This window comes from Typopeltis vanoorti, chromosome 17 (genome assembly GCF_054136105.1).
Source record: "Typopeltis vanoorti isolate ZY-2024b chromosome 17, IOZ_Tvanoo_1.0, whole genome shotgun sequence".
Taxonomy (NCBI): domain Eukaryota; kingdom Metazoa; phylum Arthropoda; class Arachnida; order Uropygi; family Thelyphonidae; genus Typopeltis; species Typopeltis vanoorti.
Genome location: NC_143565.1, coordinates 66231720 through 66254330, shown reverse-complemented (window position 1 = coordinate 66254330; position 22611 = coordinate 66231720). Strand labels below are relative to the sequence as shown.

Sequence of the window (22611 nt, the reverse complement as noted above, 5' to 3'; positions counted from 1 at the left end):
TAAAAATCCAAGAGAATGAGGAGTGAGAGAAGCAGACTGATAAGAGTGATTATAGCTGTGACAAATGCATAAAAGTGAGGGAGTGGATGAGTATGGAAATAGAAGAGAGAGGTGGTCTAACACATATTGCAAGTAGAACAAAAGAGAGAGAAAACATGAGCTGATGGGCTCAAGCAAAATGAAAATGGTCATGAGAAGAAGAATATACGAGGGTGGTCTGAAAAGTTCTTGGCCTAACAATGAAAAAACGAATTTATAATTTCAAAATTATAAATTGGTTTTAAATTATTTTTATTTTTCAACATAATCTCCATTAAGACTAATACATTTATTCCAGCGAGGCTTCAACACCATTATCCCATCCCTGTAGTGGTTCTCAGTAAGATCTGCAAAATACCCCTCTACAGCTGCAATCACCTTTTGATTCGAAGAAAAATGCTGACCAGTGATGAAGAGTTTTAGTTTTGGGAAGAGATAGAAGTCAGAGAGAGCCAAATCTGGGGAATACGGTGGATGTTCCAACAATTCATAGTGCAGATCTCTTAATTTTTCCCATTGCCAAAACACCTTTGTGATCAGGTGCATTGTCCTGATGAAAGATGATTTTTTTTCTTCTCCAAAACGGGTCTTTTCTCATGAATTTTTTCGTATAGTCTGGTTAAAAGATCAGAATAATATTCCCCGGTTATTGTTTTACCCTTTTCAATATAATTAATAAGCAAAATGTCTTTAGCATCCCAAAACACCAATGCCCCAACCTTTCCTGTTGATGGAACCAACTTTGTCTTCTTTGGTGTTGAACAACTGGCTTCTGTTCACTGTTTGGATTCTGGTGTGTAATGGTGAATTGAAGTCTCATCCATAATAATAAATCAACACACAAAATCTGTTTTATTCTTGATAAAATGCTCCAAGCACTGTTCAGAGATTTTCATGCAAGTGCATTTTTGATCTGCTGTGAGCAAGCACGGTACCCATCTTGCGCAAAGCTGTTTCATATGCAATTCTTCATGCAAAATTTATCCTACAGGTTCTTTTGAAATGCCTATAGTCTCAGCAATTTCATGCACTTTGACTCGCCAGTCATTCAATACCATATTATGCACTTGATCACTGATTTCAGGTGTTGTTACACTTTTTGGACATCCTTCATGTGGATCATCAAGGCTGGTATGGCCACGTTTAAACTTTGCAGCCCATCTCTTAATTGTCGATAATGAAGGACAAGAGAGCCCATAAACATTAATGAACTTCGAATGAATTTCTTTTGGCATTAAACCTTCTGTTACAAATAATTTTATTATTATTATTATTATTCACGCCTCCAAGGAGTTAAAAGACTCATCAAGGGAGGTCCTTCCTAAGACATAAAGTCTGTCAAGACTCATCGAGGGGTGGTCCCCCCCCTGAGAAACACAAAGTCTATCATACCACTCTTTAAACTCACTGACCGTTCTCGCTCCCACCACTCCATCAGGCAATGCATTCCACGGCTCAACCACCCTCCACACAAAGAAACTACTCCTTACCCTCTTGCTCACAGTTTCCTTTCGTAACTTCCAGGGATGGCCTCTTGTCATCACTCCTTCCCGCTGTTCAACCAAGCGAAAGAACTCCCCAGTGTCAACCCTGTAACCACCTCTCAACAGTTTAAAAGTCTCAATCATATCACCTCTCCTTCTTCTATCCACCAAACTCTGCAGTCCACATTCTCTCATCCGATCCTCATAACTATCCTTGTACAGTCCTGAAACCATCTCTGTCATCCGTCTTTGTATCCTTTCCACAGTTAATTTATCCCCTTCAAATCCTGTGGACCAATCTGAGAACAATAGTCCAAGTGTGGTCTGATCAGAGACTTATACAATGGAATGATAACCCTCTTATCTCTGCAGGTCAGTGTCCTTCTCATAATAGCAGCAATCCTCTGTGTTACCTTCACCACCTTTGCAATATGTCCCCTAAACTTCAGGTTTCTATCAATCATCAACCCCAGATCTCTTGTCTCCCCTACTTCCTCCAGTATAACTCCTCCCATAGATTATGCAGCATCCCATCGATGTTTCCCAAACCTCAAGACCTTACATTTTGCTGCATTAAACTGACAACCCCATTCATTTGCCCATCTATCTAGCTTATTTAAATCCTCTTGCAGGGCTACCACATCTGCACTATTACTAATAATCCTTCCCAGCTTTGCATCATCTGCAAACAACTGAATATCCCCCTGCAATCCACTGGCTATGTCATTGATATAAAGGTTAAACAATATAGGTCCTAGTACTGAGCCCTGTGGGACCCCACTTGTAACCCTCTGCCTCCTGGAAACTGCTCCACCACAACTCTCTGATACCTATCAGACAGCCAATCCTGAATCCAGTTGACCAATCTGACATCCAGACCCATGTGCTGCAACTTAAATATCAGCTTATCATGTGACACCCTGTTAAATGCCTTCGCCAAGTCTAAGAAAATGTATATGCCTTTCCCTCATCTAATGTTCTTGTAACTTTATTATAAAAGGCTTCAATATTGCTAAAACAAGAGCGTCCTTTCACAAATCCATGTCGATTCTCACAGATAACATTACCCTCATCTGCCCAATGCTGTATACGGTCCCTCACTACTTTCTCCAAGATCTTAACAACTACTGATGACACACAGACTGGCCTATAATTAGACACTTCCAGTCTGTTACCACCCTTATGCAATGGCACTATCTTACCTTCCTTCCATTCCCTGGGCACCTTTGCCAAAGCCAGACTTTCATTGAAAAGCCACGTTAAAGGTACTGTCAATTCCCTAGCACATTCTCTCAAAATTCGTGGCGAAATACCATCCAGTCCCACAGCTTTACTGACATCCAGAGTATTCAGTATCTGAAACACACTCTCCTCCTGTACCTCCAGACCTCGAACCAGTCCTATCCGTCTAGCATTAAAACTGACTCCTCTAGGATGAAATACTCAGGTGTATTTCATATAACTGCACAATACTCCATTTTATCCATTTCAAGAGATACAAATAACACTTTTGCTTCAGACAGCTGTATAAAACAAACTACATGATAGAATGACTTGCAATTTCACATAGATGCTTATGGTAGATGTACAACTTAAATAAAAAATCTCTTGCTGAGAGTGTTGCCATCAATGGCCGAGAACGTTTCAGACCACCCTCATAGGTACTATGATGGGAAGGGAAGGGTGATAAGATGTCAGTGAGATGCAAGGAAGGAGTGATGCAGGAATGATTTATGGGAATTCAAGTTTTGACTTTGTGGGATTGATCTGTGAGAATAGATGTTATTTGAGATTATGACCATTAGTACCCAAGGCTATGAGGGCATCAAAGAGGATAGATCTCAGAGCTGAGTGAAAAAGAAAATCGCTGATCAAAAACTAGAGAAGCAGGTGTTAAACTGTGAATGAAATTGTTTTGTATGGTTTTTATTCTTCATTCACATTTAACATAATCTACCATATACTAAGCAAGACTTGTTTAAATATTATTTGTTAGTCCCTTGCTTAAGATTTATTATTCATGTATTATCCTTGAATTTTATTAGCTATTATTTAATTATATAATTTTAATGTATATTATACTACTGAAAGGACTCTGTAGTAAATAACATTTATCTTATTACTTTATTCCTTCAATAATATTATGAGGAATTCTATGTATGTAACTTTTATGTGCCTTATATAAACTGTAACATATATTTTATTATTATTATTTGTAAATGAAATGAAAGAGAAATTAACTATAATATTTTTATTATTATTTTTCATTACTCAGTAAAGGTATAACCTTATGTAACGCTGAAGATTATGTTTACGTTCTGTTTTTATCGTTGCCATGGAGAGAGAAATAAAATAGAACGTGCAAGCATAGGGCGTGAGCTTCGATAATGGGGAGAAGAGAAAATTAATGAGTTGGATGGAGTGAACAAGTTTTTAAGCAGGAAGAATGAAGGCATATAAGCAGGAGGTAAAAGTAAACAAGAAGACTGAAGGGCAGGAAATTCAAGGGAGTAGCATTCAGAAGTGTATGAAGATGAGGAGAAAAGTTATAGATAGCTGAGAGTAAAGTCAGCGGTGGCAGTAATAGGAATTTAGTGCCGTAATTAACTAAAAGACTGGAAGATTAATAGAAGATTCAGAATAAATCCACTAAGTTTTAGAATTACTACGTATTCCTATATCGCTTTAAAGAAAGATTGTACAAAGCTCAATTTGTTATACAGTAGTAAACATGGAATAATTATTCTGCACTATAGTAAGTCCATCAAAATTGTGTAGCGCGATAAATAATAATTCAGTTATCTCCTTGAAGAATTCTTTTAAATAGTGTTCCATCGGAGTAATAAGTTGAAAATGTGCTCACATGGAATCTGATGTGCTGAGGATTAATCCCGGTAAGAACAGTCCTATTTTATTTATTTCAGTGTGAAGGTTTAAGTGATAGTTCCGTCTTGAATATCCTAATACTTACTGTGGCGTTTCACTGAATTTAGCCGAAGTTAGAAGTTGAAAATAATTCCCCTTGAAGCAATAACTGCAGTGATTAATAATGTTATAAGTGCTTGCTAAGTGTTAAATATAGAGTGTAACTGAGTGATACCAGCAAATTTATTTAGCAAGAAATTCTGTAGTATTGATCAGCGTGAACAATCTTTGTAATTGTGAGAACTGTGAATTTTTTATCTGAAGATTTGAAGTCTAATTTAATATGAATATTTTGACCTGACGAACTAAGTTAATTGTATTGTCTTATTTTTGGAGTTAAATTTATGTATTTGTCATATAACCTTATATTAAATGTTTTGTTTTTTTTGATTTCAATATTGTGTATGCCTGATTCTTTTTCATTGCACCGTTCATAAAAACGTTCGAACCTTGTGGGAGCCCTAAGTGAAAAATATTAAATTCGGCCTGTATGAATAAGGAGACTGCTAAGTTAATTGAAAACTGATTCTACTATTTTATATAGACTAATTTAAATATAGGGTGGCGCAGTATAAGTATAAATTTCCCTACCTTTTGATTAGTAATCAACCAGCAATTAATTGATTTTATTAAGAACAACATTACAACAAGATGGAACCATAGAGTCAAGAAGGATGTTCCAACACAGGTAAGATATACGAGTTCCGAGGAAAAACTATGAATAAATGACTAATCGCAGAATCATATTAGAAATGAAAAGGTTATAAAGGAATTTAACATGGTTAGCATTCAAAAAAGTACCAGCGCTAATTTGAAACGGTATTGTAATTTAAACCGAATGAGAAAAGTGCTCAATTCCAGGAAGGCAGAAAAGAAAAGGAAGCGGTGCTTAAGGGTCAAAGCTATATAACTGAGATGAGACCTCCACATAGCCTTTAAAGGAATGCGGAGAACCGACCAGGGCTTCTGACCTAATGTCCAATCCTCACCTTCTCGTAGTGCACCCTGTTGGGTATCTACCTGGATACTGAACGAACGAGGATGGGTTGGCAATTTGAGATTTAGCTGACCAAATTGTATTCTTATTGGCTTAAACCAAAATACAAAATGATGGTACAACATGACAAAATTTCATGCCGGCTGGGGCATCGCCCAATTAAACAAGACACCCTTTGTTTTCACCAGGGAACCAGGGCAAACAGCGAAAAGTCAGATACTGGAACATATCTTAAAACACACCCCAACTCAACATCACCAGAGTTAAAGATCGGTACTATCAACATAAGAAGCCTGAATGGCAAAGAAATGGAGCTAGCTGAGGAATTAGATAAGTACCAGATTGACATAATAAGGATGATTGAAACAAAAAAGACAAAAACTGGTGAGATCTTTCTGAGCAATACATACAGAATGTTATATTCAGGCAATGACAATCAAGGAAAAGCAGGAGAAGCCATAGTATTCAACACTAAATACGAGGCTAATCTTCTTGAATGGCAGGCAGTCTCAAGTAGAGTGATGTGGGCAAATATGAGAATGGGGAACAGGACAATGAGACTTATTTGTGTCTATGGTCCCACAAAAGGTTCTACTAAGGTAGAAGTGGAGGAATTTTTTGATGCTTTAGAGGTAGCAACTGACACAATGAAAAAGGAAAAGTTGGTCCTTGTTGGGGATCTAAATAGCAGAGTAGGAAATGATTGTCAGACATACAAAAATATTTTGGGAAAATTTGGAGAAAAGAGCAAAACTAATAATAATGGCAAATATCTGTTGGATTTCTGGTCAGGACATGGACTGGTTATTACTAACACCATGTTCCAACATAAAAATGTGCACAAATTCACATGGAGAAAGAGGCAAGGAATAAGAAAAGTCTCATTGACTATGTTATTGTTGATAGTGATGTTTTCTCTCTGGTCCAGGACACCAGAGTGCACAGAGGATTTGAAATTGGAAGTGATCACTATTTAGTCTTGAGCAGGATAAAATTGAATTTCGTATTGAAAAGAATAACATGTAAGAGAGTTTTAAAGTGAATAAAAGTTGAGCAGCTCTCAGATGAGAACTGTAGACTAAAAAACAAACATTATTCAAGAAAAAATGAAAGAGTTTGAGAACAGGAACCAAACCTTGGAGATTCAGTGGCAAGCCTTGAAGAAAACACTGATTGATTCAGAGAGGCATGTGGTGAGGTTGTCTGCAAGGAGAGAAAAATCAGAACTCCATGGTGGACACAGGAAGTTAAAGAGGCAGTGAAGGAAAAGAAGAAAGCATATCAAAAGTTCCTGGCAAATAAGTCAGCTTGTGCTCTTAGAGAATACAGAGACAAATGTAAGAATGCTAAACACTGTGTAAAACTAGCTAAACAAAAGTCAATGGAAGACTTTGGCAAGAACATAGAAAATAAATATCAAGAAGGTGGTAAGATATTCTGGAGGTTGTTGAAGAAGTTTAGAAATGGAGGAAAGAATGCTGTTAAAGGAGTTAGAGATGATAAAGGTGACATCAAAATGGGAGAAAAAAGTATCCTTGAAGTATGGAGTAATTACTTCGAAAAATTGGTAAATTAAACAAGCAGTAATAGCACAGTGGTAAAAACACTCAACAGGCATACAGTCAGGAATACATACCCACACTTGAAGTAGAAAAAGCCATCGAAGGCTTGAAATGTGGAAAGGCAGCAGGAATAGATGATATTCGACCAATAATGCTGAAGTATCATGGTATAAAGGTCTAACAGTGGCTGCACTGCATAGTTCAGAAAGCCTGGGCAGAGGGACGAATTCCAAATGATTGGAGTAGAGCTCTAATAGTATATATAAAAAGGGAAATAAAACTGAATGTGAGAATTACAGAGATATTTCCCTACTGAGTGTTCCTGGCAAGATCTATGCAAGTATACTTGAGAAATGGTTGAGAAGAATTGTGGAAGAAAAGCTTGGTGAAGAAGCTGGATTCAGGCCAAATAGAGGCTGTCAGGATCAGATCTTCACTTTAAGACAAATAGTTGAGAAAGCATGGGAATATAACAAAGATCTGTATTTTAGTTTTGTCGATCTGGAAAAGGCATATGACAAGGTGCCAAGAGAGAAGCTATTCAATATGCTACAGTTATATGGTGTCAATGGGGCATTATATCAAGCAATACTTAGTCTTTATATGAGTTGTAAGTCAGCAGTTAGAATTGAAGGAAGTACAGGAAGATGGTTTAATGTTAAATCTGGTGTGAGACAAGGATGTACGTTATCCCCCCTCTGTTATTCATTATCTATATGGATCACATTATGAAGGAAAATGGTATTAAACATGATATCAGAATTGGAGATGTTAATGTCTGCTCTTTGCTTTATGCGGATGATGTTATTCTTCTAAATAAATCCGCTACAAGTTTGCAAGATTCCCTGACTAAATTGAATAACTGTTAATAGATATGGTATGAAGGTGAGCATTAAAAAGACAAAGACAATGAAAATAGGTAGAATTGTTGAAAATGTCAACTGTGTTGTGAACGGGGAACCCGTGGAACAAGTAAAACATTTCAGCTACTTAGGCACAATTTTTACTGAAGATGGTAAATTAAATATGGAAAAAGATAACAGAATCAACAAAGCTGGTATGGTAGGAAGTCAATTGAATAAATTCATATGGAATAAGAGAGAAATTAGTCGGAACACTAAATTAGCTGTATACAAGACAGTGTTCAAACCAGTTTTAACTTATGGATGTGAGAGCTGGGTCAGAAGTAAGACATTTGACCAAAGACTAGAGACCTCTGATATGGGAGTTGTGAGAAAGATTAGAAGCATGAACAGATGGCATCAATGCCAATATCATATTAAAAACGGGGATATTAGGAAAGAACTTCACATTGTCAGCATCCAGAAATGCATTAGCAGAGCTAATCTCAGGTGGTATGGTCACTTAAATAGAATAGGCGAGGAAAGATTAGCTAAACAAGTGTTCTCTAACAGGTTGGCAGGAAAACGACCCAGAGGAAGACCAAGATATAGGTGGATTGATACTGTACAAAGTGCCTTAGATGATAGAAATATAAGATCTAATAATGTTGGAGTCTTGATAAGTAACAGACTGATTTGGAGGAAATTGTAGATAGGAAGTTAGTAATGATGTAAATTTTTCATATAGTACTATCATATCCTGTACACCCCTTGAGGGTACATGGCAGGAATTTGATGATAATGATGACAGAAAAGACTCAAGATTTAGGAGGACAGGATACAGATAAATGTAACTTAGAAGAATGAAATGCAAAATCTGATAATACTGGAGACCTGAAAAATAATACATCAATTTGGAACAAAAGTGTTGATAAGAAGCCAGTAGAAATGTAAATTTCATTATACAGTTCTGTTGTAGTATCCAGTGCATTCCTCAAGATTGCACGTCAGCAACTGATGATGATAATAATAATCATTCACTAAACAAAGTGTTCACGTTAGGTATACTTAACCTAGCTCACGTTTTGGTATACTTGCAGAAAAAGAACAATTATGTTTTGAGAGGGGGGGGGGGGAATTCCACTTTCTCTAATCTCTGTATTTCAAAGAATCCATGGATGCATACTTGTCCTCCCCCCTCATTAATCCTTGTCTTAATCATAATTACAAAATTCTTGTCAACTAATGTTCCATCTTGAAAGGAAATTTGAAGAAGATAACTAACCATTAATAGAGTACAGAAGCAGATAATAAAGATCATGTCTGACTTGTACAATGTTATTTGGTAGATAGACAAAGGTGAGGTGATATGATTGAGACTTTAACTGTTGAGAGGTAGTTACAGGATTGATACTGGGGAGTTCTTTCGTTTGGTGGAACAGGAGGAAGGAGCCATCCCTGGAAGTTGCAAAGTGAAGTTGTGAGTAAGTGGGTAAGGAATAGTTTCTTTGCATGGAGGGTGCCTGAGCCATAAATGCACTGCCTGATAGAGTGGTGAGAGCACAAATGGTCAATGGGTTCAACAAGTGGTATGATACTGTTTTCTCAGGTCCTCAAACGTGTGGAAAGGTTTATGTGTTCGTCGTACATGTTGATTAATTTTAATTGTAAAGATGAGAACACAGACTGATAAGAAAATAACTATTTATTAACTTATTGCTGATATTTTGCTGGTATTCTATCCAGCATCTTCAGAGCACAAAAACAGTTTGTCATGGTACACAAAACACCAACAATCTTGTATAACAATGGGACTAGTTTGGACAATTGTAATGTACAACACAAAGACTAAAGTAATAATTAGGAGCCATCTACATTGAAAAAAAAAAAAAAGAAAAGAGAAAGCAGGTATTAATTAGGTCTTAAGATGAGAGTCTCCCAAATCTTTGTCAAATTTATACAGCCATACTTGTTGAGGTTTAGAGTATGTTTCAAGGCTTCTGTTGATTCTAAGAACAATCTCTCTGATTTATAAAAGCTTCTGTGCATCACTTTTGTTTTTTTTCCAATTGGTCCTATGCAGATTTATCCAATGCATGGTCTGCTAGACCCGACTTGCCGGATGTTTTTTTTATGCTTGCTGAGGTGGATGTTCACAGTTCTTCCCATCTGTCCATAATAAGCTCAATCACATGAACACAGGGCATTTCATAGACTTCTGGATGTGATAATGGATGGATGTGATGGGCACAAGAGGATTAAGGGTCTTGGATTTGGTCATCTCATCGGAGGATGTAATTATCAATGAGGTATCAAATCATCCACCAATTGGTGAAAGTGACCATGAGGTGATTACTTGGGTGGTTGCCAGCAGTGCACGGACCCCAGTGAAAAAAGGGTATATGTGGAACTACAAGGGGGGTGATTATGAAGAGCTCAGGAGACAGCTTGCAGGTGTGGCATGGAATGAGGAGTTAGCTGGAAAAGAGATCAATGCAGCTTGGGGGATTTTCAAAAAATATTTAGTGGATGCAATGTCTAAATGTATACCACGGGTAAGAAGGTTAAATAAGTTAGGTGTGAGATGGATGAATAAAGAGATTAAGCATGCAATACAGAGAAAAAGGGCATTGTGGAGGCAGCATAAGAGAAGTGGAAGTAACCAATTTCATGAGGTCTACAAAGGCAAGGAGAGTGACTTGGTTGGTGAGAGTAGCTAAAGAGAGGTATGAACAGCAGTTAGCTAATGAAGCTAAAAAGAATCCTAGGGAGTTCTTTCGATATGTAGCCAGCAAAAGAAAGAATGATTATGGAAGGATGACATTGATTGGAGGAAATGGTATAAAGACAGCTGTTGCAGAAGGTGTGGTGGAGATACTTAATGAGCAGTTCATAAAGATCTTTCAATCTTGTGAATGTGACTTCATGGAGAGATTAAGAGCAGTTGATGATGGGGAGGAGAGACTGACTGTAAGTGAGCAAGAGGTGTTTGGGGAGTTGAGTAAACTAGATGTAAATAAGGCTGTGGGACTTGATAATATATCACCGCATATTCTGAAGGAATGTGCCAGAGAGTTGACACCTGCCTTGACATATTTTTTTAATACGAGTCTTGCACTTGGTCAAATCCCTAAAGAGTGGAAGGAGGGCAAGATTGTGCCACTTCATAAAGGAGGTGATCGAACTCAAGCATCAAACTATAGGCCTATCTGTGTGTCAGGTGTTGTGGTTAAGTTGTTGGAGAAGCTTGTGAGAACTAGGATCCAGAGTTGGGTTGACAACAATGGTATAATCTTTGATGGACAGCATGGATTTGCTAAAGGGAGGTCGTGTTTTAGTAATCTACTTACTAATTACAATAAAGTGACTGCTTCCTTGGACAGAGGAGAAGGATACACAGTAATATATTTGGATTTTGCAAAAGCTTTTGATAGAGTACCTCATGATAAGTTGACAGTCAAACTAGAGCAGATGGGGTTGGATATTAGATTAGTGCATTGGATTGGAGACTGGCTATCTGATAGGTATCAACAAGTTGTGTATGGGGGTGCAATATCCAGGAAAAGGAAAGTCACTAGTGGAGTGCCTCAGGGATCTGTTTTAGGGCCATTACTATTTAACTTGTATATTAATGATATTGGCAAAGATTTGGATGGAGATATTCAGTTGTTTGCAGATGATGCAAAGTTGGGACGAACCATAAAGATTAGTGAAGATGTTGTGGTCTTGCAAGAAGACTTGAATAAATTGAGTGATTGGGCAAGCAAATGGGGATGTGAGTTCAATGTTGCAAAATGTAAGGTTTTAAAATTTGGAAAACAAAGATGGGATGCAGAATTTATGCTTGGTGAGAATATATTGTTGGAAGTAGAGGAAATAAGAGATCTGGGAGTGATAGTGGATAAGGATCTAAAATTTAGGTCACACATCGCCAAAATTGTGAAGACAACACAAAGACTTCTGGGAATGATGAGGAGGACACTGACGTGTAGAAGTAGGGAGATTCATGTTCCATTGTATAAGGCTTTGATTAGGCCACACATGGACTATTGTGCCCAGATTTGGTCACCTGGTTTTCAGAAGGATGAAGAGATGTTGGAAAGGGTCCAAAGGCAACTGACTAAGGTAGTTTCTGACCTCTGGAATGTTGAGTATGAGGAAAGATTGAAAAGATGTAATTTGCAGAGTCTAGTGGAGAGAAGGAAGAGGGGAGATATGATAGAGACCTACAAGTTGGTAAGGGGTTGTTATAGGATCAATTGTGGAGAAGTTCTACAGAGAATAGTGGGAGATCAGGGGAGAACCAGAGGTCATGCCTGGAAACTGTATAAAGAGGGTGTGAGTAGGGGAGTGAGAGGCAGGTTTTTTTCGTGCAGAGTTGTGAATGATTGGAATGCCTTGCCTGAGAGTGTGGTGTCTGCAAGGAGTTTGAATGTGTTTAAGACCCGGTATGATGAGATGTGTGTGAGATAAAAGGACCTCCTAGATGAGTCTTTGACTCCATGAGGTCTTGTTTAATAATAATAATAATAATAATAATAAAGAAGAGATTCTATCTTTGGGTGAACAGATTAGAGTTGCTAATTTGACAACCGGTTTAAATATGGTGAGTAGCTGATGTTTATTAAGCACTCTAGATATCTTTTCAGATGTGCCTTGAATGTATGGCATGGTGACACTTTTGTTGTAGTGTTCTGTGGTAGACAGTGGGGAGGGGATCACATTAATCACATGTTTTCCAGATGGTTCCTTTTCATTTCATAGAAAACCCATACATACAGGGAGATATTTCTACAAACAATCACACCATTACCCATCTCAACAGTATGGTATCCTAAAAACACTAACCCACAGAGCTAGAGCAATTTGTTCGAATGACAATGCATTTACTGCTGAACTCACACACTTATGTCACACCTTCTTAGCCAATGGCTATAATTCCCATAAGATAGACAAAATACTAAATGCTCCCTAGAAATCCTCCCACTGTCTATCACAGAAGACCACAGCTAACCTTTCACCATCCCATACATTCAAAGCACATATGAAAAGATATCTAGAGTTCTATTTTCATATTTTCTCTTGGCATTAATTATATGAAAATTGAGGATATTCCAAGGAGAACCACAACTTCATAAAGCTCTAACCGAAAGATTTAAACGGTACCTAAAAGAAGGAAAAATACCATCAAAATGGAAGACATCAGAAACAATTCTTCTCTTCAAAAAAGGTAACATAGAAGACAACAAGAATTACTATCCTATATTTCTGCTATCACATATATAGAGATTAATGAAAAAAATTATATCAACAGAATCAAACACAGGATATTCTACAGTAGATCTCATACAAGTAGTCACCCAACTCAGTGAATGATGCAAAAAATACCGGATCCCTCTTTGCTTTCTATTTATCGACTTTAAAAAAAAGCCTTCGACACCATAGAGCATAATGCAGTTTTATAAACACTACTAGAATAAACCATCGATTTGGTCTACATCAGTCTAATTAAAGAAATTAACACTGATAACTCTACACAAATAACCTTATTTGACGACCCTATAACTATTAACACCATAAACCGAGGTATGCAAAAAGAAGATGTCATATCACCAAAGCATTTTACGTGTATCTGGAAAGTGCTTGAAGGAAAACTGATTTATAAGGTGGTGGCATAAACATCGATGGAGAGAGCTACTCCAAACACTAATGTTGACAGACAATATAATACTTATAGCTCAAGACCCTCTGCAACTTGAAACAATGCTTCACCAAGTGAATGATGCCTGTAATAAAATAAGACTAAAAATTCACCCTGACAAAACCAAATGAACGAAAAATAAATACTGCCCAACCCACACCATTCAACTAAATAATTTCCTCATAGAAAGTGTAGAATCCTACACATGCCTTGGACCTCCTTTAACTGTATCAAATCCATAATCACAGATCCTAAACTAGACATCAAAATAAGAGCTAGCATGTTCAACAGTTGTGTCCTCCACGCTCTTTAACCTATCCTTTTGAAACTTGGACACTATACAAAGAGAGGAACTTAGCCTTCGAATCATCCAGCATGCTATGGAAAGAAGAATCTCAGGGATAAGTAAAAAAAGACCATATCACAAATACAACTATCAGAAAATTAACCGGAGTAAAACAAGTAGTGAAAACCATATATGACAACAAAGCACAGTGGACAGGTCATATTGCAAGACTTATGACAACAGGTGGACCTACCATGTTACAAACTGGTATCCAAGATGAACCAAGAGAAAACCCAATAGATTCTCAAATCACAGTGATTGGAAACTAGTGGAAAAGAACAGCTCAAGATTACCAGAGCTGAAAAACTTTGTGATTTGCATTCACAGAGAAACTCTGAATGAAAGCAACAGTCCATCCAGGCAATTACTAATGACCATATAAGTTTCCAACAATGATGATATACATTATAATTTACACTTGCATAATCATTCATGCAAGGATATCCTCTGTAGATTTTATATTATTATTGCTATTATTATGTAGGTATCTCCACAAAGTCTAAAGACTTATCGTGGGAAACCCACACTAACCTTTATACACACAATACCTGTCGTACCTCTTCTTAAACTCATTCTCTAACAAGACACTCACAAATAACTCTGGCATTCCATTCCACTCATTGAACAACTCTCCAAAAATCTAGTCTGCACATTCTTACTCTTACAAAACTTCCAGGAAGTGATCCCTAGTTCGCTCTATTCAACATATTGAAAAATTCTTTTGCGTGAATCTTATAGAGTCAGTTTAATAACTTATAAGTGTCCATCATGTCAAATCTTTTCCGCTTATCAACTAAACTCTGCAATCCACATAGACCTTCAACCTATCCTTACAGCGAGCATTCCATAAACCTATTGTCAGCATACTCACTCATCTCTAAATCCTCACCATCACCATCTAATCCTCAAGAAATCTAGATGATGAAATCTGTGCACAGTAATCAAGATGAAGCCAAATCGTAGCTTTATAAAGAGAAATAATAACCTCCTTATCTTTGCTTGTTAATGTGTTTTTCAACATCCAAGTAATCCTTTGAAATATTTTACTAACTTTTTTTTCAATATGCCCCTGAACTTCAATTCTTTTTATGCAATTATTGCTATTATCTCTGATTCCGACTTACTGAAAGGCCGTTGAAAGTTTGCTGTTGAAAAGATAAGTGATATTTTTGTAGTAAACTGGTGATTTGCATTGGTGTGCAGTTTTGATTACTTTTTATAGCTTAGCTTCACTATTTTAAAACTTATAATGAAAGATGACAAAATGACAGTATGAATAAGAACTACATCTCATGCAGCACAACAATCAAATATAATTAATGGTAGGACTTTTCAAGAATTGTTTATTGTCCTGAGTGCAATGTGGAAAGTGTATTTGAGGAGAGACTGAACAGGAGATAAGAGAGAGAGAGAGAGAGTATGGAGATGTCAAAAGTGTGATGTTCTGTTGGATTAGAAGATTTTATATTATTATTATAATATAAAATCTATTATATATTATTAAGCGTAAATGTGGAAATGATAAATGGAAATAAAGAGAGCATAATCGAGGGAGCAAATTAATGTGAATCATGGAATGGAAAAGTGAGACTATGGAAGTGAAATAAAGTATATCTGATGAAACGAAAGTGAGCAACACTATTAAATGAAAGAAACAAATGACAGATTACACAGCATAACTGCCAGGATAAAATACTTGAAAAACATCAGTTGATTAGAAGGAGAAATAAGAATTAAAATATGCTTTTATATAATTAAAATCAATCAACATGTTTTCTAGGGTGGCCTCCCATGATGAGACTTGTGACTACATGAAAGCCTGAATCATAATAATAATAATTCTTTCTTTTAAGATTATACGCTGATCAGCATTCATATTTATGAATTTAGGGACACAAAACATGTGTTGAAATGATTAGCTTACTAATTATTAATTATTAATTAGTAAAATAATCTTTTCAACATGTGTGTTTTGTGTCCTTAAATTCATAAATTTGAATAATAATAACAAAATTAAAATTGAATTTCTAAATTAAAACCATTAAAAATTTTGTATACATTTGAAACTTACTGCAGAAATTTTTCCAAATATTGTCTACTGCATGATGACCATTTTGTTTTTCCTGGTCCTAAAGTTGGAGACATTATGTAGGTGTCAGGCTGACAGTGGTTTCCATCTTGATGTCCATCATGTTCCATGCCAAGGCTAGAAGAAAGAAAATAATTAAATATTGTTAAATATGACAATATTTAACAATATTAAATATGACAATATTTAACAATTGTTAAATATGACAATATTTAACAATATTTAATAATGTTAAATAATGTAGCAAATTTAAAAGGTAGTAGTAAATTTAAAGTCTACACAGTTGAAAATCTAAATTTTCAACAATAATAAATTTAGTTTGGTTCAGTGTGGATGCATACCCATTCCCCCCCACCACCCCATAGATTCTTTGCATTAGTTTTAGTTTTTTGGCTAAGTGATTAATGTAGTCCCGTTGGGAGAAAGGCCACTCTTAAAATTATCATGTTATGCTCCTACATTGGCCTCAAGTGATAATGAGATAAATGAATTCTAGAAGAATCTTGTGGAGCCACTACAGCAAAAGTCTGTGGTGAATTTAATGCTAAAATTGAGAAGGACAGAAATCAAGAAACCTTCATTGGTCCTTTTTGAGTCGGTAAGAGAAATGGAAGAGGAGAGCAACTTCTAGAATTTGCAGAAGCAGAAAAATGTTTCATCATGAATACCTTCTTCCAATAAAGAGCAGGAAAAAGATGGACTTCAGAATCCCCAAATGGCGATATAAGAAATGAAATAGACTACATTCTAACAGACTACAAAGGAATAGCTCAAGACAAAGGAAGAACTGGCAGAAAATATTTTGACATCCATTCAGATCTCCAACCACTAAGAGCCATCCTACAAATTAACCAAAAGTAGGAAGAAAAATACAGGCAATCTCAAGTTGTAAGTTTAATGTGCCATGCAAAGTGACTCAAACATTTAGATCCTGATTTGTTCAAGCAATCCTGGTCAAACAGAATGGAATATTACTGAATATGACATTGACAAAGATTATGATATGCTCCTGGAAAGTATCTAGGTGCATAGAAAATTCTAAAGTCAATCAAGAACATCCCAAAAAAAACTCTCCAAAAAAACTTTGAATTTGCTAAAAAAAAAAACAAAAAAAAAACAAGAGAGAACTGAAAGATAAATCAAACACACAACTTGAATATGGTGTAAAATTCTTTGCAAAGTATTAAGAAAAAGATCCCAGAGGACTATCAAACCTAAAGGGGAAAAAGGCTGAGAAATGCTGCTCAGTCTAAAAATAGTTGAAAGAGAATTAATTATGAGACCAATCCCAACAGCATCTTTTTGTATCAAAATATCTTTTACCTGAGCGAAAAACTTGATAATATATACGATGTGCCAGAAGTGCTCCCAGACAAAATAGAATATGCACTTAAATACATGAAACCCCATACAGCTCTTGGCATTAATCATATGAAAATTGAGGATATTCCAAGGAGGACCACAACTTTATAAAGTTCTAGCTGAAAGATTTAAACGGGAACCTAAAAGAAGGAAAAATATCATCAAAATGGAAGACATCAGAAACAATTCTTCTCTTCAAAAAAGGTAACATAGAAGACAACAAGAATTACTATCCTATATTTCTGCTATCACATATATAGAGATTAATGAAAAAAATTATATCAACAGAATCAAAACAGGATATTCTACAGTAGATCTCACACAAGTAGTCACCCAACTCAGTGAATGATGCAAAAAATACCAGATCCCTCTTTGCTTTCTATTTATCGACTTTAAAAAAAAGCCTTCGACACCATAGAGCATAACGCAGTTTTATAAACACTACTAGAATAAACCATCGATTTGGTCTACATCAGTCTAATTAAAGAAATTAACACTGGTAACTCTACACAAATAACCTTATTTGACGACCCTATAACTATCAACACCATAAACCGAGGTATGCAAAAAGAAGATGTCATATCACCAAAACATTTTACGTGTATCTGGAAAGTGCTTGAAGGAAAACTGATTTATAAGGTGGTGGCATAAACATCGATGGAGAGCTACTCCAAACACTAATGTTGACAGACAATATAATACTTATAGCTCAAGACCCTCTGCAACTTGAAACAATGCTTCACCAAGTGAATGATGCCTGTAATAAAATAAGACTAAAAATTCACCCTGACAAAACCAAATGAACGAAAAATAAATACTGCCCAACCCACACCATTCAACTAAATAATTTCCTCATAGAAAGTGTAGAATCCTACACATGCCTTGGACCTCCTTTAACTGTATCAAATCCATAATCACAGATCCTAAGCTAGACATCAAAATAAGAGCTAGCATGTTCAACAGTTGTGTCCTCCACACTCTTTAACCTAACCTTTCGAAACTTGGAGCACTATACAAAAAGAGGAACTTAGTCTTCGAACACCCAGCATGCTATGGAAAGAAGAATCTCAGGGATAAGTAAAAAAAAGACCATATCACAAATACAACTATCAGAAAATTAACCGGAGTAAAACAAGTAGTGAAAACCATATATGACAACAAAGCACAGTGGACAAGTCATATTGCAAGACTTATGACAACATATGGACCTACCATGTTACAAACTGGTATCCAAGATGAACCAAGAGAAAACCCGATAGATCCTCAAATCACAGTGATGGGAAACTAGTGGAAAAGAACAGCTCAAGATCATCAGAGCTGAAAAACTCTGTGATCTGCATTCACAGAGAAACTCTGCATGAAAGCAACAGGTCCATCTGTCGGCAATTACTAATGGCCACCATGTAAGTTTCCAACAATGATGATATACATTATAATTTACACTTGCATAATCATTCATGCAAGGATATCCTCTGTAGATTTTATATTATTATTGCTATTATTATGTAGGTATCTCCACAAAGTCTAAAGACTTATCGTGGGAAACCCACACTAACCTTTATACACACAATACCTGTCGTACCTCTTCTTAAACTCATTCTCTAACAAGACACTCACAAATAACTCTGGCATTCCATTCCACTCATTGAACAACTCTCCAAAAATCTAGTCTGCACATTCTTACTCTTACAAAACTTCCAGGAAGTGATCCCTAGTTCGCTCTATTCAACATATTGAAAAATTCTTTTGATTGAATCTTATAGAGTCAGTTTAATAACTTATAAGTGTCCATCATGTCAAATCTTTTCTGCTTATCAACTAAACTCTGCAATCCATATAGACCTTCAACCTATCCTTACAGCGAGCATTCCATAAACCTATTGTCAGCATACTCACTCATCTTTAAATCCTCACCATCACCATCTGATCCTCAAGAAATCTAGATGATGAAATCTGGCACAGTAATCAAGATGAAGCCAAATCGTAGCCTTATAAAGAGGGATAATAACCTCCTTATCTTTGCTTGTTAATATGTTTTTCAACATCCAAGTAATCCTTTGAAATATTTTACTAACTTTTTTTTTCAATATGCCCCCTGAACTTTAACTCTTTTTATGCAATTATTGCTATTATCTCTGATTCCCACTTACTGAAAGGCCGTTGAAAGTTTGCTGTTGAAAAGATAAGTGATATTTTTGTAGTAAACTGGTGATTTGCATTGCCGTATAATTTTGATTACTTTTTATAGCTAGCTTCCTATTTTAAAACTTATAATGAAAGATGACAAAATGACAGTTTGAATAAGAACTGCATCTCATGCAGCACAACAATCAAATATAATTAATGGTAGGACTTTTCAAGAATTATTTATTGTCCTGAGTGCAACATGTATATGTGGTGTAATGTGTAAGGTGTATTTGAGGAGAGACTGAACAGGAGATAAGAGAAAGAGAGTATGGAGATGTCAAAAGTGTGATGTTCTGTTGGATTAGAAGATTTTATATTATTATTATAATATAAAATCTATTATATATTATTAAGCGTAAATGTGGAAATGATAAATGGAAATAAAGAGAGCATAATCAAGGGAGCAAATGACTGTGAATCATGGAATGGAAAAGTGAGACTATGGAAGTGAAATAAAGTATATCTGATGAAACGAAAATGAACAACACTATTAAATAAAAGAAACAAATGACAGATTAACACAGCATAACTGCCAGGATTTGAAAAACATCAGTTGATTAGAAGGAGAAATAAGATGAAAATATGCTTAGTGAAATGAGAAGTTTAGTGGATAAGAATGAAAGAGCAGAAGGTTAGAATGAAGGAAAGCATAGAAAAAGAGATGACAAATGACTTGAGAATAGCAATGTATGGAGATTGCATTATTAGACATGTGGTAAATAAGAGATTCCATATGGTGTGTTTTCCAGGAGAGAATATTAGCAGAATAACTGATGTGTTACATATGAGAAGTAGATGAGCAAGCAAGTTGGTGGTGATTGTTGGAACAAATGACTTGATTGGACATAAGGAAAATATGAGAATGAATATCAGGAGGTTGTTGAGGAGAATGAAAGATAAATGTATAAGATTCATTTGGGGAAAAACAGCTTTATAAAAAGTGATGGGTTACATTTACAATGGATTTATTGCAAGTCAGAGAGCCTACTGCAGCCAGGTGGAACAGTGAATGATATCAGCAAGAGAGCAGAGGAAGTAAGAGGTGAAGCAAAAGATTGGAAGAGAAGAACCAGTCAGATGGTTGTAAATGTGTATAGTAGCATGCAAAATGATGAAAAGATAAAAATGCAAATGAACATGGAAAAGTGGATGTTAGAAGTAGTAGTGATGTGTGTATGAGAATAGGATGGCTGAGACATGTGAGATACAGTTGAGTCTGAGGAGATAAATAGGTTATGTGGTGATAAAGGCAGTTGGGAATGATTAGATATGGGAAAATCACAAACAACAAGTGGCATGGGCAGGACTGGTTATAGACTTAATAGAAGTGCTGATTTTTTATGACTTCCAAGATAATCAGAAATAAGGGTCATGAAATTGTTTCACCAAATGAGTTTATTCATCCAAAAAATATTGGAATAAGTGAAACACGGTTGCATAAAGATGACATCCTGACACGAATAGAAATGGAAGGGTATGATGTTTTTCACAAAGACAGAAAGGGGAAGGGCTGCTGTTGATGATAGTATAGTAGGTAAATTATGTCTGCACAAAGTGGAGATGTGTGATATAAATAGTGGCAATAGTTTTGAGCCATTACGGTGTGAGGTGGAGATTGCCAAGAAGAGATATTTAGTTAGATGCTGCTATAGATTATGGAATGTGGAGGGTGGTGATGGAAAAGTTTATAAACAACTTGGGTTAGCAAAAAAAAAAATAAATAAAAGGTGATCATTACAGATGATTTTGATTATGGTAATATAAAGGGAAACAAGAGACAACAACTGGGTACAAGGAAAAGGAACCTCTTGAGTTATTGAGAAACAACTATCTTAGGCAGTATGTAAGAGAGGGCACATGAGCATAAAGAGTCTTAGATCTAATCATTTCATTCAGAAGATGTGATTTTTATTCAGGTGTCAAATTTCCCCTTGCAGAAAGGTAAGAGTGACCATGAATTGATCATCTGGGTAAGGGGCAGCCATATGAAGACCTCTGACAAAGGGAGATTGCTTGGAGATATAACATGAAATGAGGTGTAGAATGGGAGGGAGATAAATGGCGCATAGGAACTGACCAAAAGATAAAACATCAGTGTGCAAATGTATTCTGTAGGTCAAAAGACTGAATAACATATAACAACTCCTTAGCAACTTGAAAGTCTCTATCATATCCCCTCCACACACACACACACACACACACACACACACACATTCTTCCTCCTATCCACTCGACTCTGCAAATTGCATCTTCTCAACCGTTCTTCATATTCGACATTCTAGAGATCAGAAACTATTTTGGTCAATCACCTCTGGACCTTTTCCAACATCTCTTCATCCTTTTGAAGGGAGAGGTATATGGGGAATTAAGCAAACTTGATATTAAGAAGGCTGTAGGATATGATGATATATAAACACATATTTTGATGGAATGTGCAATGGAGTTGACATCTGCCTTGACATATTTGTTTAATGTGAGTCTTACACATTGGGTCTAAATGTATTCCAAAGGTCAGAAGGTTACTCTGAAGGTTTCTCTGCGATACAGAGAAAAACGACATTATGGAGGCAACATAAGAATGGTAATCAATTCCATCAGTACAATGAACACACAAGAAGGGTAACCTGGTTGGTAAGGGTAGCAAAAGTTCAGTATAAGCAGTAGTTAGCTAATGAAGATGGGGGGAAAAAATCCTAGGGAATTCTTTTGATATGTCGCTAGCAAAAAAAAAAAAGAATATAGTAGGATGGCACTGATCGGAGAAAATGGTATAAGGACAACAGCTACACAGGATTTAGTTGAGATATTTAATGAGCAGCTCATAGGTCTTTCATCCTTGTAAATGTGACATCATGGAGAGCTTGAGAGCAGTGGATGAGGAGGAGAGACTGAGTGAGTCAGAGGTGTATGAGGAATTACACAAACTCAATATTAATGAGGCTATAGCACTTAATAATATATCACTGCATATTTTGAAGGAATGCACCAGGGAGTAACATCTTCCTTGACATATTTAATATAAATCTTACAGTGGGTCAAGTTCCAAAGGACTGGATGGAAGGAAGGCAAGATTACAC

The 22611-nt window shown here is 36.1% G+C and overlaps 1 protein-coding gene across 1 annotated transcript in view; it reads right to left on the bottom strand.

The window, feature by feature from the left end:
- Nucleotides 1-22611, bottom strand: part of LOC150097452 (A disintegrin and metalloproteinase with thrombospondin motifs adt-2-like) — a gene marked incomplete at its 3' end in the record, with an annotated part of 681635 nt that overhangs the window by 407060 nt on the left and 251964 nt on the right. The window contains exon 8 of the mRNA XM_090406923.1: nt 15968-16102. Within this exon, the coding sequence (XP_090263049.1) occupies nt 15968-16102 (135 nt within the window). The remainder of the gene's footprint in view (nt 1-15967; nt 16103-22611) is intronic.